The sequence below is a fragment of the Phacochoerus africanus genome, chromosome 5 (genome assembly GCF_016906955.1).
Source record: "Phacochoerus africanus isolate WHEZ1 chromosome 5, ROS_Pafr_v1, whole genome shotgun sequence".
In the NCBI taxonomy this organism is placed as follows: domain Eukaryota; kingdom Metazoa; phylum Chordata; class Mammalia; order Artiodactyla; family Suidae; genus Phacochoerus; species Phacochoerus africanus.
In genome coordinates this window covers 60,072,363-60,088,455 of record NC_062548.1, presented here as the reverse complement: position 1 = coordinate 60,088,455, position 16,093 = coordinate 60,072,363, and the positions used below count along the sequence as shown (strand labels likewise).

General features: G+C 41.7%; 1 protein-coding gene across 1 annotated transcript in view; it reads left to right on the top strand.

Annotated features, from left to right (window-relative positions):
* The window catches only part of VWA3B (von Willebrand factor A domain containing 3B), a 222,067-nt gene that overhangs the window by 56,275 nt on the left and 149,699 nt on the right, over positions 1 to 16,093 (top strand). The window contains 1 exon segment of the mRNA XM_047781500.1: positions 5,596 to 5,721. Coding sequence (XP_047637456.1) covers positions 5,596 to 5,721 — 126 coding nt within the window.

The following is a 16,093-nucleotide window of genomic DNA, read 5'->3' as shown; positions in this document are numbered from 1 at the left end:
TGTGATTGGGAAAGCTAAAAAACAAAAAATTTAGTAAATTTGCTCTCAAGGAAACTCATAAATTTCCCTCAAATTTACCATTTCATTAAAATATCCTATGAGTTGATGTCTTTTAAATGGTGTTACCCATTCTAAATAGATTTATTCAGTGTAACTTTATTCATGGGCATTTGGGACATCTTTTCTTTAGATATTGCTTCTCTTCTTTGTGCTTGTGTATTTATCGCCTGTTAGTCAGTAGCACCCAGAGCCTGGGGTCATGTTCTCATGGAGTTTGGTGGAAGACTTGCTCTCTAGCATGGGGAGAAGAGTTATGGTTTGTATTCAGGTTTTCTATATGAATATTGGACAATTAGACTGCATTACATTTGCATTTTGCTGCCTTCTGCTTAGAAGAAGGAGGCCCCAGGAGATGGTACCATAACCATCTAAGAGTTGCCCATCCTTGACATTTGAAATTGCTTTTAAGACATCATGATGCTTGTGAAACACATGTATTCATTGTCCCAAGAAAGCATATCAGGATAGCAAAATGACTCTATTTGCTTAAATTAATTAGTAGTTAATTTCCTTTGGGTGAGACTGAGCAAAACATCTTAGTATGTAATTTAACACAAGGAACTGGGAATTTTTCCATTACAACAAAAACTTCTGATTTCACCACTTTCAATCCCTTTATGGATGCAATATGCCCCCTTTTACTAGATCTATACTATAAGTTTAGGTCTCTGGGAATTTTAATCACCTCATAGTGGATTATTATTTTAAAATGTCATATTGCTTTATGAAAATAGATATGCAGTGTTTTCCTGAAAATACTGCCTTTGATAGTCATATTCAGCTCTTTCGAACCCTCATCGTCAGGTAGGAGTTTAGGGCTCAGGCAGTGAGCAGTCTCCACCCAGTGGGGCTAGTTACTCCCCAGGGGTCCTAGGCAAGGGGGAAATGGCCACTAACAAACCAGCCCACAGGAAGACCCAGGTGATGGTCTGGGATTCAGGGTTGCTGAGGGTGGTTTTAATTTCATTGGTATTGCTAATATTTCAGAATCATGGCGGGGAGCCTTGCTTAGCTGAGGCCCAAGGATCTAAAAAGGATATTACTGCTGCTTTAGGACAAGTCACTCTTGAGATCTGGAATCCCTAGGGCACAGCCACATGCTCAAATGATATAAGTCTGTTATATACCAATCAGAAGAGTTTCTTGCGTTATTGGGGCCCGTCAATTATGAGACAGAGCAATTCTTTGAGGTCATTATTTCTTTGTCATAAGGAAAAACAAAAAGAAGGAAGGATAGGAATTCTTCCTGAAAGCCCTGGATCCTGTGCTGACTACCATGGAGGATACAAAGAAGAGACACTGTGTCCGTTCAAACGTAAACTGTAATCTAACACTGTGGGCTAATACCATAGGAAAGCTGAAGATCATAATAGCTCTCAGCCCTGGGATGGCCCTGGACCAGTGCTGAATGGTGAGCTGTGCTGTAAGCAGCTGCTTACTAAAAATAAAGCCTCATGTTTGTCAAGTTGGACTTGAATTAGCCTGGATTCCAGGTCTGGATAGACTAATTCACCATCTCCAGCTGATGCTTCTTTATGCTCATTAGAGTTGGAGGTTGGTGTGCTAGGCAGCCAGGAATTGCATATGGTGCCCGCCTGTCTAATGGCCTGAGAGTATGTCCAGGCAGCAAAAGCCTCCACTGAGAACAGTGATTGTGGCTGGCTCATTTCACCAGAATTGAGAAGAAGTGAGAGGCAGATCATTGTTCTCTGGAGTGACTGGGAAAAGCTTGCTGGTGGAGCCAGGCTGGTGCCTTGAATGAAGGGTGGGGCTGAGTGCAGTGGAGGGCTCTGAGTGCCCTGAGTGGGAGGGCAGTGGGAGTGCAGGGGCCCTGGAGGGCTGGGAGGACAGTGTCCTGGCAGGGTTCAGGCTGCCAGTATTAGAGGGGGTGAAATGGGGGTCCTGAACCCTGGACTTGAATGCCAGTTCAGGGAGCAGAACCCTGCTCACTGCTGCATCCTCAGTCCTGGCAGTGCCCACTCCCTATGTGTGGTAAGTGCTCAACAAGTATTTGCTGAGTGAACAGATTAATGAGTTGGACTGGACTGTATCCTGCAGGTGAGACAGGAAGGTTTGACAGGAAGCCTTAACAGGCAGGTGGTGTTTGTGGCAGGTACTCCGTGGGCTCTTCCCCTGACACACCCACACGTATCTGATCTGGGTCTCATTCATCTGTTACGTCAGCAGTCTGAGAAGTCAGTACCGGGGGCTAAGGCAAAACAGCAGCTTGATGTGACAGCACTTGCAGTGGTGTCAGCATACTCTGAGCCTTCAAGTTGTTCCACTAGGCATGTGGGGGATGTTGGGGCTTGGTGAGGAAGGGGGAGGATCTTTTGGGTCACCCAGATGTGCCCAGGAGGAACCATATCCTCTTTCTGTGCACAGCAGGCCTTGGCTGACCCCTCCCTTGATGACAGGATCCAGTGGGGTTTTGTCTCCTCTCTGGTTTGGCCTGGAGAATTGCAAACCCACAGAGCTCTCGGAACACTAAGTTTCCTGTGCCCTGTCCCCAGGCTCTTCTATTTTCAGTGGGGCTGTCTCCCTTGGCTGCAGCTGTCTGATTTCCCAGCTAAGTCCCTTAGACGCAACCCAGATAAAAATGGCAGCCCTTCCCCACTGCCTGTAGAATAACTTGAAATAAAATTCCACCTTCTAAGTTAGGCTTTTTATTGCCCATGATTTTTATGCTCCACTGGCTGGTTTTGTTTTTTTTCATTTGTTTCATTTGTTTTTTTCATTTAACCTAGTTAAATGGGTAGTTTTGAGTTGTTTTGTTTTCTGATCACCTGCACAGGAATCTCTAGCTGCCTCATTATAACGACTAACCCAGTGTAGTGAGAGTCTAATTACTACATGCTCAGGAGAGCACATCTTGGGTCACGGCTGTCCCCTTAAACACACTCTCCTGTCCCTGAATCAGCCAGTCAACTGTATTTCCTTGGAGGTTTTTCTTTGCATGCTGACCTGTGGCTCACTCTTTCTTAAGATATTATTGACAGGTCTAGGCACATGGAAAGCCTTGACTCCTCTGAAACCTTTGAAGAGAGAATTCTGCTACTTACCACATGCAGGCTGAAGCAAGCAGCCGGAAGTTAGTTCTGCTTTTTCATAGGGTCAGAAAGTCCTGTGAGCTCCAGGTTTGCAATTGGCAGCAGCCTGTGATATTTTTGGAGTTCCGAGGTGGAGCTGGGTGCTCATCACGTTTCTCTCCTTGGGCTGCTGATGGCTGCAGAGCCCTGGTGGCCGTCCATCTCTGTCAGGGCTCGTCACTTGCTTCTTAATGAATATAGCTATTAATACTCTCTCACCTGATCTGGCCACTTCAGGAGGGCCAGGGCTCTGATGTCCCTTAATTCCACCCCACCCTTCTAGGCTGCAATTTATTTTGTTTTTTTTTGGCTGTCCTGTGGCATATGTAGTTCCCAGGCCAGGGATCAGATCTGAGCCGTAGTTGCTCTGTACACCGCAGCTATGGCAATGCTGGATCCTTAACCCACTGTGCTGGGCTGGGGATCAAACCTGCATCCTGGCGCTGTGGAGATGCTACCAATCCTGTTGTGCCATGGTGGGGACTCCTGGACTACATTTTAAAAATCAGAAACATTTACTCTGGTCTGCCCTGGTCTATCTTGGTGGCTTAAGGTTGGTCCTTTTGCCCCAGGTGGACGAATCTCCTGGAGTGGCCCCTAGACCTGATAGTGGTCCCTCATCCTCTGGGGTTGTGGGATCTCAGGCATCCGTGGCCTGTTTGTGGACACACATGGTACGTGGGATGCCATCACCAGCTGCAGGAGGGGCTGCAGGGGAATCTAAACCAGCCATCCTTTTTCCAGGACAACTAGTCAGGGTGGCTGAGTTGGTACAGTCACACCAACTTGAGTTTCACCCCCTGCACTGCCACTCTTTGATGTTATGACTTTGGACAACTAGCTCTGCCTCAGTTTATACAGCCGTGAAATGGGGAGAGGAATAGAATTTGCCTGTGGAATTGTGGTGAAGGGAAATGAGAAAATGTTTAGATAGCCCTAAGCACAATGCCAGGCACATAGCAGGTACCTCCAAAAGGTACTTATCATTGGAGAATTTGGACTCCGCTTACTTAATTAGTAACATCAGTGTTCCCTGAACCAACTCTGTACAGTCTGTAAAATACATTTGTTTGTGTGTGTTTGTTTTAAATAAACTCTTATTGGAATAGAGTCTTTAAAACTAGAGAATACGTCTGCTGAATTCTTATCTCAACAACCTTGTAGAAGCTTCCTAGAGCAGGGACTCCACCATACCCTTCAAAATGCCTTGAGTGGTTCCAGGCTGGTGGCTGGGCTCACAGAGGCCACTGAAAATGAATGAATGATGTTTTAAGCATGGTTGCCCATTGGAGTTGTAGAGCATGCACAGCATGCTCTGGTGGAGAGACATGAGAAGAGAACTGTAGGTTCACATACAGTTGTAAGAAATAGTAGAAATGCTTACATGCTCTTAACCAAGATTCCCCCATTAGTAGCATCTTGCAAAATGATATCACAACAAGGATATTGATATTGATGTTGTTAAGATACCACCCCAGGTCCCCTCATGTCACACTTTTACAGTCACACCCATTTCCCTCCTGTTCCTACACCCCCCTTAACCTCTGGAAACTGCTTATCTCTTAGAGCCAGGATGTTGGTGAATGCAGAGCCTCTGTCCCAGCCTTGGACCTTGAAGCCACAGGATGAACTTTGACTGATTGCTAGAATGACATAAATATCTAGATTATTTAAACCATATCATTAAAAATGTTATACAGCCAAGCCTAACCCTTAACTGAGGCAGCAGAGGTCCAGAAAAGGAGACCAAAGAACTGTTATTATGTTAGGGAAACATATAGAGCAGTGGAGGTGATTTCAAAGTAGGAAATAGCAGGCAGATCAAGACAGAGGAGGGCTTGTTACTTTCACACACCACCGCGCTTCCTGCCCCACAGTGCTCACCCTGGCTTTTATTAGGTGCATTTGAATATTTTTATTCTTTATTTTATTTGAGTGTTATCAATAATTTGTCTTAAAATATCCTGGGTGCTACACATATTAAATTTATGAGGATTTATTGCATCCTGAAGTCTGCATTTGGAGTTCCCTCTGTGGCGCAATGGGATCCGCGGAGTCTTGGGAGCACTGGGGTGCAGGCTCAACCCCTAGCCCAGCACAGTGGGTTAAGGATTCAGTGTTGCTGCAGCTGTGGCTTAGGGCGCAACTATGGCTTGGATCTGATCCCTGGCCTAGGAACTCCATATGCAGCAGGGCAGCCAAAAAGAAAAAAAAAATAAAACAAACAAAAAAAACTCAAAAAAATCAGCATTTTATGACTTCTTGAGATGATAGCATTTTTTTAAGGATTTCACTTCTGAATCTCAGAAAGACATTAGTGAGGAAAATAGAATTTGATGTTACGAAATATTCTAGAAATTTGGCTGGTGTGTGCCAGGCTTGATGGGACAACCAGCAGGTTCTGGGGCTTCTCATGGCTGCAAACTCATGCGTATTTCCCTCCCAGGAGCTGAGGTCAGAGAGGATGTGTTTCTCATTTGGAGGGAGATGGAGGAAGCCAGCAGCACATTGGCCCAGATTCGGAGGCTGGTGATCGAGCCTCCCAAGACCGATGTGACCACAACAGACCATGGTAAGTGCTGTTTATGGTCACCAGTGTAAGAGTCATTGCTGCCACTGGTTGGGGATGGGGACTGTTTCCATGTACCTTACCATGCAGAGCTCCTTAGCGTAGCTGTGTGGGGCTCCAGGGGATCCTCCAGAGCTCTGCTGTGGTGTGTGTGTGTGTGTGTGTGTAGGTTGCCAAAGCAAAACCAGACCTGGACAATCAAGTGGTAAAACAGGTTCTATTCAGGGACTGTTGCCATAGGGGAAAGGAGACCTCAGTATGGAACTGGGCTCAGTTATGAATAGATATGTACAATTGGGGATTGACAGCCTTGGGGCAGTGGAAGTCTGGTGGATGGAAAATTACTGAGAGGAAACATCTGGAGAACCCTACCCGACAGGATTCTTGCTGCGGGCAGACCAGGGTGATCAGACATTACCTGGGGGGCGGTGGGAGGGTGAAGTATGGAGGGTGGAGAATTCTGGATAAACTGTCTTAGAAAATTTTTGCTAAATTGGGTAATGCAAAGACAAACATGGAAGACTGTAGCTCAAGATCTAGTTGAAAAGAGGATTCAGAGAAGCCTGAGTTTGGGATAAAAAAGACCTGGTTGTGCTGTTTGTGTTGTGGCTCAGCTATAACGAACCCAACTAGTCTCCATGGGGACGTGGGTTTGATCCCTGACCTCACTCAGTGTGTTAAGGATTCAGCATTGCCATGAGCTGTACTGTAGGTCACAAATGCAGCTTGGATCCTGCATTGCTGTGGCTGTGTGCCGTAGGCCAGAAGCTACAGCTTGAATTCGACCCCTAGCCTGGGAACTTCCATATGCCTCAGGTGTGGCTCTAAGAAGACCGTCCCTTCCTCAAAAGGACCTGGTTGTAAATCCCGACTCCATCACTAGATTAACCTAAATCTATCTCTTTGAGCCTTAGTTTATTCTTCTGTTAAATAATTATAATATTGGTCTTGAGAAATTGTTGTAAAAATTCAATAAAATAACGCATGCTTTGCACTGAGCAGGTATTTAATAAATGTTAGCCTGATCTTTTCTCTTTCACATTTAAGGCAGTGAGTACACTGATTCTTCCTGTGTTCTTGAGTTAGTGAAGAATTTTCCTCTGTGGGGCACTGGTTTCATTTAGGGCATCACTGGTAATAATGGTAGCTAACACAGCACTTAACCTTATACACCAGGCACTGTTCTAGGCTCTTCACAAATATTAACTCATTTAATTGTTACCACTACCTTATGAGGTAAATTCTACTTTTATCTCCATTTAGGATTAAATAACATTTATTAAATACCTGCTTGGTGCAAGGCATGCGTTATTTTACTGATTTTTTTTTTTTAGTAATGAAGCCAGGATTCAAAACAAAGTTCTTCAATAAAAATACTAATGTCTGGCTCCCAACCAAGATATTCTGATTTAATCCATAAAGGGTGTTATCTGGACATTGGGAGAGTTGAGAGCTCCCCAGGCAGTCATAATGGGCAGCAAAGTTTGAGCTCTGCCATGCTGTGTTGCCTCCTGGTACCCAGAGGCATCAGTGTGGGAGGAGAGCAAGGATGCTAGGCTGACCAAGGATGGGGATGTAGTTGAAGAGGAGAAGTGGGGAAGGGGACATGTGTAGAGGCAAAGAGAATGGTGATCCTGCTGCTAAGGTGTTTGTTTTAGGGGTGTTCTGTGGACTGTTCTATGAACTGTCCCCACCCCCAGCCCCGAATCCATATGCCAAAGCCCTAACCCCAGAGAGCTCTCTCTCTTTCCACACATCATACAAAGGAAAAGCTCTATGAGGACAAAACCAGAAGATTGCCATCTGCAAGCCAGGAAGAGCTGCTTCACCAGAAACCAAACCTATAGGCACCTTAATCTTGGACTTCTAGCCTCCAGAACTGTGAGAAAATAAGGTTGTGTTGTTTAAGCCACCCAATCTATAATATTTTTAATAGCAGCTTGAGCAGACTAATACAGGGAATATTTAAGATTGGAGTAGTTAGTCTTGAGAGTTAACAGCGGATTTTTAGATGTTGTTCCTAAAGGAAACAGAAGCACTGTTGGCCTCTGTAATCTTTCGAAGTCTATATCGTCATCCTTTTGTTTCAATTTAATACACACACACACACACACACACACACACACACACACACACACACAGAACTAAAACCCAAAATAATTCCAAGCATAAATTTTTCAAGAGATGCTTTAAATGTAGCATCTTGATTTAAAAAAGAAAATTTGCTCAGGACCTTTCCACTGTTGGATACCCATAGAAGTTTTTGTTACCTTTCTTTGGCCCCGGAAGCCACATGCAGTGTCTGACTTACTCCTGTTGCCACCCAAAGCCCAGTGTTACTGAGGCAAAGGAAGTGTCAGCTGGAGACCCTGTCTCTGCTTTGTGTGAAGCAGTCATTCTCCAGGTTTGGCTGCCAAGGCCTGCAGGCCAGAGGAGCAAGGGTAGCTCTCTGGAGAGGTGGAGGGTCAGGGATGGAGGGGCTCAGGTGGGCTCTCATTGCACATGGAACCTTCATGTGAATTAGGCAAAGTATCCCTTCCTGGACAGAAGCCCCCACCTGCCCCCTGGGCTGGGTGCACTGGTTCAGGGACCAGCTGGTACCTATAACCATAGGACAAGGAGAGCAATATCTGGCTGGGATGACTCATCAGCCTGATGCCTGGAATAAAAAGATAGTGAGGCCACACATTCTAGCTATTGGTAATTTTGACCTCTTTTAATTACCAAGAGCAGTACATGAGAATTCCCTGAGAGGAAAAAACTGACAAAAATATATGAAACATTGGTTTTCAAAGACACTGGACACCAAGCAGCAAAGGCTGTTGATCCTTGAGATACAGGAAAATCCAAGGTGAACTCTGATTGTCCTAGCTTAATGCTTTGAGAGTTTCCAGACCACAGTGTAGGGAGAAGGATCCCAGGTAGAGCACAGCAAACTTATAGGTTTAGTATATAGAGCTAAGAGTCCAGGGAGATCAAGACATATAGGCTTCATAGGACCAAGTACCAGAGAAGAGAGAGGTACACAGAGAGAGCATGGGAAATCTTCTAAGAACCCCCTTGAGATTTCTGCTCAATACTGATATCTCATTCTATGAGGAAATTACCTGAGGCTGGAGAAGATCCTCTGGAAAGAATTAGAAATAAAAAGCTTAGAGCTCCCGCAGGGATATAAACTGTGCCTATTCTCCCCAGCCCAGCTGGGAAAATTTATAAGTCATGGAACACTGGGCAGACTGCTTGGGAAGGTCTTGCCTCAGTAGTGAGGAATGAGTAGCCTTAAACTGAGCTCTGGGCCCTCTTAAGGAATCATCAAAACAAGACATGAAAAGAGAGTTCTTTATAGGTAATTGCATCTCAGAATAATGCTCAAGAAGATTGATAAGAATCTAAAAACACCCAGTACCCAACAAGGTAAAATTCACAATGACTGGCATCCAATCAAAGATTACTAGATATGAAGAGAAGATGAAAATGTTCCCTTTGTTAAGCAATCAAAACTGACTGCGAAAGGACATAGATGTTAGAATTGGTAGAAAAGGACATTCAGCAGTTCCTGTTGTAGCTCAGTGGGTTAAGAACCCATGTCCATAGTATCTGAGAGGATGTGGGTTCAATGCCTGGACTCTCTCAGTGGCTTAAAGATCTAGTGTTGCTGCAAGCTGTGTTGTAGATCACAGATGTGGCTCAGATCTGGTGTTGTCCTGGCTGTGGCATAGGCCTCAGCTTCAGCTCCAGTTCAACCCTTTAGCCTGGGGACTTCCATATGCCGCAGGTATAGCCTTAAAAAGAAAAAAAAAGACATTCAAACAGGTTTTATAACTGTGTTCCACATGTTCAAAACTTAAGTGGAGACAAGGATGTATTTAAAAAAAAACACATGTTAAACTTTTAGATGTGAAGAATTTTAGGGAAGAAAACATCTTAGGTGAAAACACGCTGAACAGGATCAATGGCAAATTAGACAGTGTAGGAAAAAAATGTGATCTTGAAGACATACAATAGAAATGATCCAAAATGGGACACACACAGAAAAATAACAATAAATAACAAACTAAATAATAAACAAAAGAACATCAATGGACTTCAATTCAAATGATAAATATACATGCAGATGGAATTCCTGAGGAGAGGGTAGAAAGAGAATCAGAACAATATTTGCAGAAATAAAGGCTGAAAAATTTCCAAATTTGATGAAAACTATGACCTAGAGATCTAAGAAATTCAATGTATGCCAAGTACTAGAAAATGAGGGAAACTGTACCAACACACATCAGAATTAGTGTGCTGAAAACCAGTAATCAAGAGGAAATATTAAAATCAACCAAAGGAAAAAAGACAGGTGCAAAGGAGCAAAGTTAAGCATGACAGCAGATTACTTGTTGCAAGTGAAAAGACAGTGGAATAACATCTTTTTTTTCTCATTCAAAAAATGGGCAAGACATTTATTATCTGTGCCTCAATTTCCTCATTTGCAAAATTGGGATAATGACAATATCTTTCCAATATGCTGTTGTGAGAATTAAATGAGAAAAAAATATATAACATTTATAACTATGCTGGCAAATAGTTATAAGTAATAATATCTTAAGAAAAGATTGCTCCATGGAGTTCCTGTTGTGGCTCAGTGGTTAATGAATCCGACTAGGAACCATGAGGTTTTGGGTTCGATCCCTGTCCTCACTCAGTGGGTTAAGGATCTGGCTTTGCTATGAGCTGTGGTGTAGGTTGCTGACACAGCTCAGATCCCGTGTTGCTGTGGCTCTGGTGTAGGCTGGTGGCTACAGCTCCAATTAGACCCCTAGCCTGGGAACCTCCATATGCTGTGGGTGTGGCCCTAGAAAAGACAAAAAAAAAAAAAAAGAAGAAGAGATTGCTTCAGAGTTCCTGTTGTGGCTCAGTGGTAACGAACCCAACTAGGATCCATGAGGATGTGGGTTCGATCCCTGGCCTCACTTAGTGGGTTGGGGATCTGGCATTGCCATGACCCGTGGTGTAGGTCACAGATGCAGCTTGAATCCTGCGTTGCGGTGGCTGTGGCATAGGCTCGCAGCTGTAGCTCCAATTGGACCCCTAGCCTGAGAACCTCCATGTGCTGCAGGTGTGACCATAAAAAAGCAAAGGAAAAAAGAAAAGATTGCTCCATTTATTTATTCTTTCATTTGTTGAATATTTTATATGGCTCTGTGTTAGTGAGTATGATGGCAAGTAAAACAGACATGGAAGGGCACCATTTCTTGCTCAGCAAGGGTAGAAAATCAGATGGACATGAAACTATAATTACCAATTAATGTCATATTACTAAGGAAAAGTATAAGCTTTTGAGGTCTCTGGGGTCCAGAAAAGCCTCACTGAGGAAATAAAATTAGAGCTGATATCTGAGGGTTGAGGAGGCAAGTTAATGTGGTAAAAGGGTGTGAGTGTAAAGGGAAAAATTATGCTGGGAAAAAGAATAGCATATGCAAAGGTCCAGAGGCAGGAAAGTACATGGCACTTTAAAAGAATGGGAAAAGATGAGTGTATCCAGATCTTAGAGTTCGAGTTAGCAACTGGCCTGTGATGAGTCTGGAAAGGTAGGAAAGGACCAGATCAGGTTGGGTCCAAAGTCCATGGTATGAGATGTCAGTTCTCCATTTCAGACCAACAGGAAGCCACTGAAGATTTTAAGAAAGGGAATGATAAGATCAGATTTGCCTTTAGAAAAAAATTGCCTTGGCTACTGTGTGGAAAAAGATTGGAGGGGAGGGACCAAGTGAGGATGAGAGAAGAGAGTTAAGATGTTAGTACAGACAAGAAATGCCAGAATATTTGCCTAGGATGATAGTGTGTGAAGATCATACTAAGTGGGCAGACCTGAGGAAGAATTCAAATATTGAACCTGGCAGGAGTTGGGAACAGCTGTAGGTGTTAAGGCTAAGTTCCTAGGTGGATAGTGTGCTGAGGGAATCTGGAGGAGGACATTTTCCCAGCCTGCTTTTACATCTTTAAAGCTCTTTATTGTCAAATGAATATTGATAAGGCTAATTAATAACCAGCAAGTGAGACTGCTATAAAGGGCCAGGATTTTGTTTAACTCAAACATCCATTTTCTCATAGGGAGTGAGAGAGCTCTGTATTTTTCCAGACAACACAAACATAAAAACATCTGCAGAAGGATCGTGTGCAACATTTCCATAAATCAGAGTTAAGCCTCCCACTGAAAAACATCCCCAAAAATGTGAGAGAAGAATTATTTCATTAGGATTCTGTAGATGTGGTGCATTTAATTTAGGAATATTATTGGAAGGTAATACAAGTTATAATGGAATGTCAGAGCTAGAATAATGTTATTACAAAGTGACTATGGTAAATGAAAATAAAAAAAATTCAACTTATCAAGACTTTTAGGATGCATCAAAAGCAGTGCTTAGAGGGAACTTTATAGCATTGAATGCATAAATTAAAAAGAAGGTAGATTTAAAATTAGTAAGCCTCCACCATAGGAAGCTAGAAAAAGAGGAGCAAATTAAATCTAAAGTACACAGAAGAAAAAAAATTATAAAAATTGGAGCAAAAATCAATGTAGTTGAAAACAAAATAAAAATCAGTAAAGAAAATCGACAAAATCAAAGCTGATTCTGGTTCTTTGAAAAGATCAATCAAATCAATAAGCCTCTAGCCAGGCTATCTAAGAACAAAAGAGAGAACACACAAATTAGGGGTATCAGAAATGAAGGAGAAAACATCATCAGAGATCCCATATTAAAAGGATAATAAAGGAATATTATGAGTAACTCTGTTCCCACATATTTGATAACCTAGATGAAAGGCACAAATCTTTCAAATCCACAAATAGAAACAAACAGCCTTAAACACAGGCCTTAAATGAAGCCTTAGACAAGATGGACTTAATAGATATTTATAGGACATTCCATCCAAAAGCAACAGAATACACATTATTCTCAAGTGCACATGGAACATTATCTAGGATTAATCACATTCTGGGCTATAAATTAAGCCTGGGTAACTTTAAGGAAACTAAAATCATACCAAGCGTCTTTTTCGACCACAACACCAAACAACTGGAAATTTAACAACAAGAAAAAAACTGCAAAAACCACAAACATGTGGAGACTCAACAACATGCTGCTAAACAACCACTGGATCACTGAAGAAATCAAAGAGGAAATTAAAAATAACTAGAAGCAAATGACAACAAAGATAGGACACTCCAAAACCTATGGGATGCAGCAAAAGCCATTCTTAGAGGAAAGTTTATAGCAATACAAGCCCACCTCAGGAAACAAGAAAAAGCTCAAATAAACAAGCTAACTTTACATCTAAAGCAGCTCGAGAGAGAAGAATAGACAAGACCTAAAGTTAGTAGAAGGAAAGAAATCATAAAGATCAGAGCAGAAATCAATGAAATAGAAACAAAGAAACCCATAGAAAAGATCAATGAAATGAAAAGCTGGTTCTTTGAAAAGATCAACAAAATTGATAAACCCTTAGCCAGACTTACCAAGAAAAAAAAGAGAGAGGACTCAAATCAGTAAAATTAGAAATGAAAGAGGGGAAATAACAATGGACGTCACAGAAATACAAAGGATCATAAGAGACTACTATATGCTACCATATGCCAATAAAACAGAAAACCTAAAAGAAATGGACAGATTCTTAGAAAAGTACAATCTTCCAAGACTAAACCAAGATGAAATAGAAAAGGTGAACAGACCAATCACAAGTACTGAAATTGAAACTGTGATTTAAAAACTTCCAACAAAAAAAGTCTAGGACCAGATGGCTTCACAGGCGAAATCTATCAAACATTTAGAGAAGCGCTAACAACTATTCTTCTGAAACTCTTCCAAAAAATTGCAGAGGAAGGGACACTCCCAAACTCATTTTATGAGGCCACCATCACCCTGGTACCAAAACCAGACAAAGATACCACAAAAAAAGAAAACTACAGGCCAATTTCACTGATGAACATTGATGCAAAAATCCTCAACAAAATACTAGCAAACTGCATCCAACAATACATTAAAAGGATTGCACATCATGATCAAGTGGGATTTATCCCAGGATTGCAAGGGTTCTTCAATATCCAAAAAACAATGTGTGATACACCACATTAACAAAGTGAAAAATAAAAACCATATGATCCTCTCAAAAGATGCAGAAAAAGCCTTTGACAAAATCCAACACCCATTTCTGAAAAATCCCTTCAGAAAGTGGGCACAGCAGGAACCTATCTCAACATAATAAAGGCCACATATGACAAACCCACAGCAAACATCATTCTCAATGGTGAAAAGCTGAAAGAATTCCCGCTGAGATCAGGAGCAAGACAAGGATGTCCGCTCTCGCCACTACTCTTCAACATCGTTTTGGAAGTCCTAGCCACAGCAATCAGAGAAGTAAAAGAGATAAAGGGAATCCAAATTGGAAAGGAAGAAGTAAAACTATCCCTATTTGCAGATGACATGATACTACACCTAGAGAATCCTAAAGACTCTACCAGAAAACTGTTAGGGCTCATCAATGAAACTAGCAAAGTCGCAGGACACAAAATTAATACACAGAATTTGACTGCATTTCTATATACTAACAACAAAAGATCAGAAAGAGAAATTAGGGAAGCAATCCCATTTACCATCACATCCAAAAAAAAAAAAAAAAACTTAGGAATAAACCTACCTAAAGAGACAAAAGACCTGTACTCTGAAAACTCTAAGACACTGATGAAAGAAATCAAAGATGACACAAATAGATGGAAAGGCATACCATGCTCTTGGAGTGGAAGAGTCAATATTATCAAAATGACTATACTACCTAAGGCAATCTACAGATTCATTGCAATTCCTATCAAATTACCAAGGACATTTTTCACAGAACTTGAACAAAATATTTTAAAGTTTTTTTGGAAGCACAAAAGACCCAGAATAGTCAAAGATATCCTGAACAAGAAAAATGGAGCTGGAGGAATCAGACTCCCTGACTTCAGACTATACTACAAAGCAACAGTCATCAGAACCATATGGTACTGGCTCAAGGACAGAAATATAGATCAGCGGAACAGGATAGAAAGCCCAGAATTAAACCCACACACCTACAGCCACCTAATCTATGACAAAGGAGGCAAGGATATACAATGGAGAAAAGACAGCCTGTTTAATAAGTGGTGCTGGGAAAACTGGACAGCCACATGGAAAAGAATGAAATTAGAACACTCCCTAACACCAAACACAAACATAAACTTCAAATGGATTCAAGACCTAGATATAAGACCAGACACTATAAAACTCTTAGAGGAAAACATAGGCCAAACACTCTCCAACATAAATGACAGAAACATCTTCTCAGATCCACCTCTGAGAGTAATGACAGTAAAAACAAAAATAAACAAATGGGACCTAATTAAACATACATATTTCTGCACAGCAAAGGAAACCCTAAACAAAACGAAAAGACAATCCACAGAATGGGAGAAAATCTTTGCAAATGAATGGACTGACAAGGGATTCATCTCCAAAATTTATAAACACCTCCTACTGCTCAATACCAAAAAAACAAACAACCCCATCAAAAAATGAGCAGAAGATCTAAACAGACAATTATCCAAAGAAGACATACAGATAGCCACAAAACACATGAAAAGATGTTCAGCATCACTCATTATTAGGGAAATACAAATCAAAACCACTATGAGGTACCACTTTACGGCAGCCAGATTGGCCATCATCAAAAAGTCTACAAACAATAAGTGCTGGAGAGGATGTATGTGGAGCAAAAGGAATCCTATTACACTGTTGGAGGGATTGTAAATTGGTTCAACCACTGTGGAAAACAGTATGGAGATTCCTCAGAAAACTAAAAATAAAACTACCATTTGATCCAGCAATCTCACCCCTGAGCATCTATCCAGAGAAAACCATGACTCGAAAAGACACATGTACTTCAGTGTTCATTGCAGCACTATTTGCAATAGCCAAGACAGGAAACATCCTAAATGTCCATCAATAGAGGAGTGGATCAAGAAGATGTGGTACTTATACACAATGGAATATTAACCAGCCATTAAAAGGAACGAAATACCGGCATTTTTAGCAACATAGATGGACCTAGAAATTATCATGCTAAGTGAAATCAGCCATACAATGAGACACCAACATAAAATGCTTTCACTGACATGTGGAATTTGAAAAAAGGACAGACTGAACTTCTTTTCAGAACAGATACTGACTCACAGACTTTGAAAAACTTATGGTTTCTGAAAGAGACAGTTTGGGAGGTGGGGGGGATGCGCTGAGGGTGTGGGATGGAAATCCTATAAAATTGGATTGTGATGATCATTGTACAATTATAAATGTAATAAATTCATTAAGTAATAAAA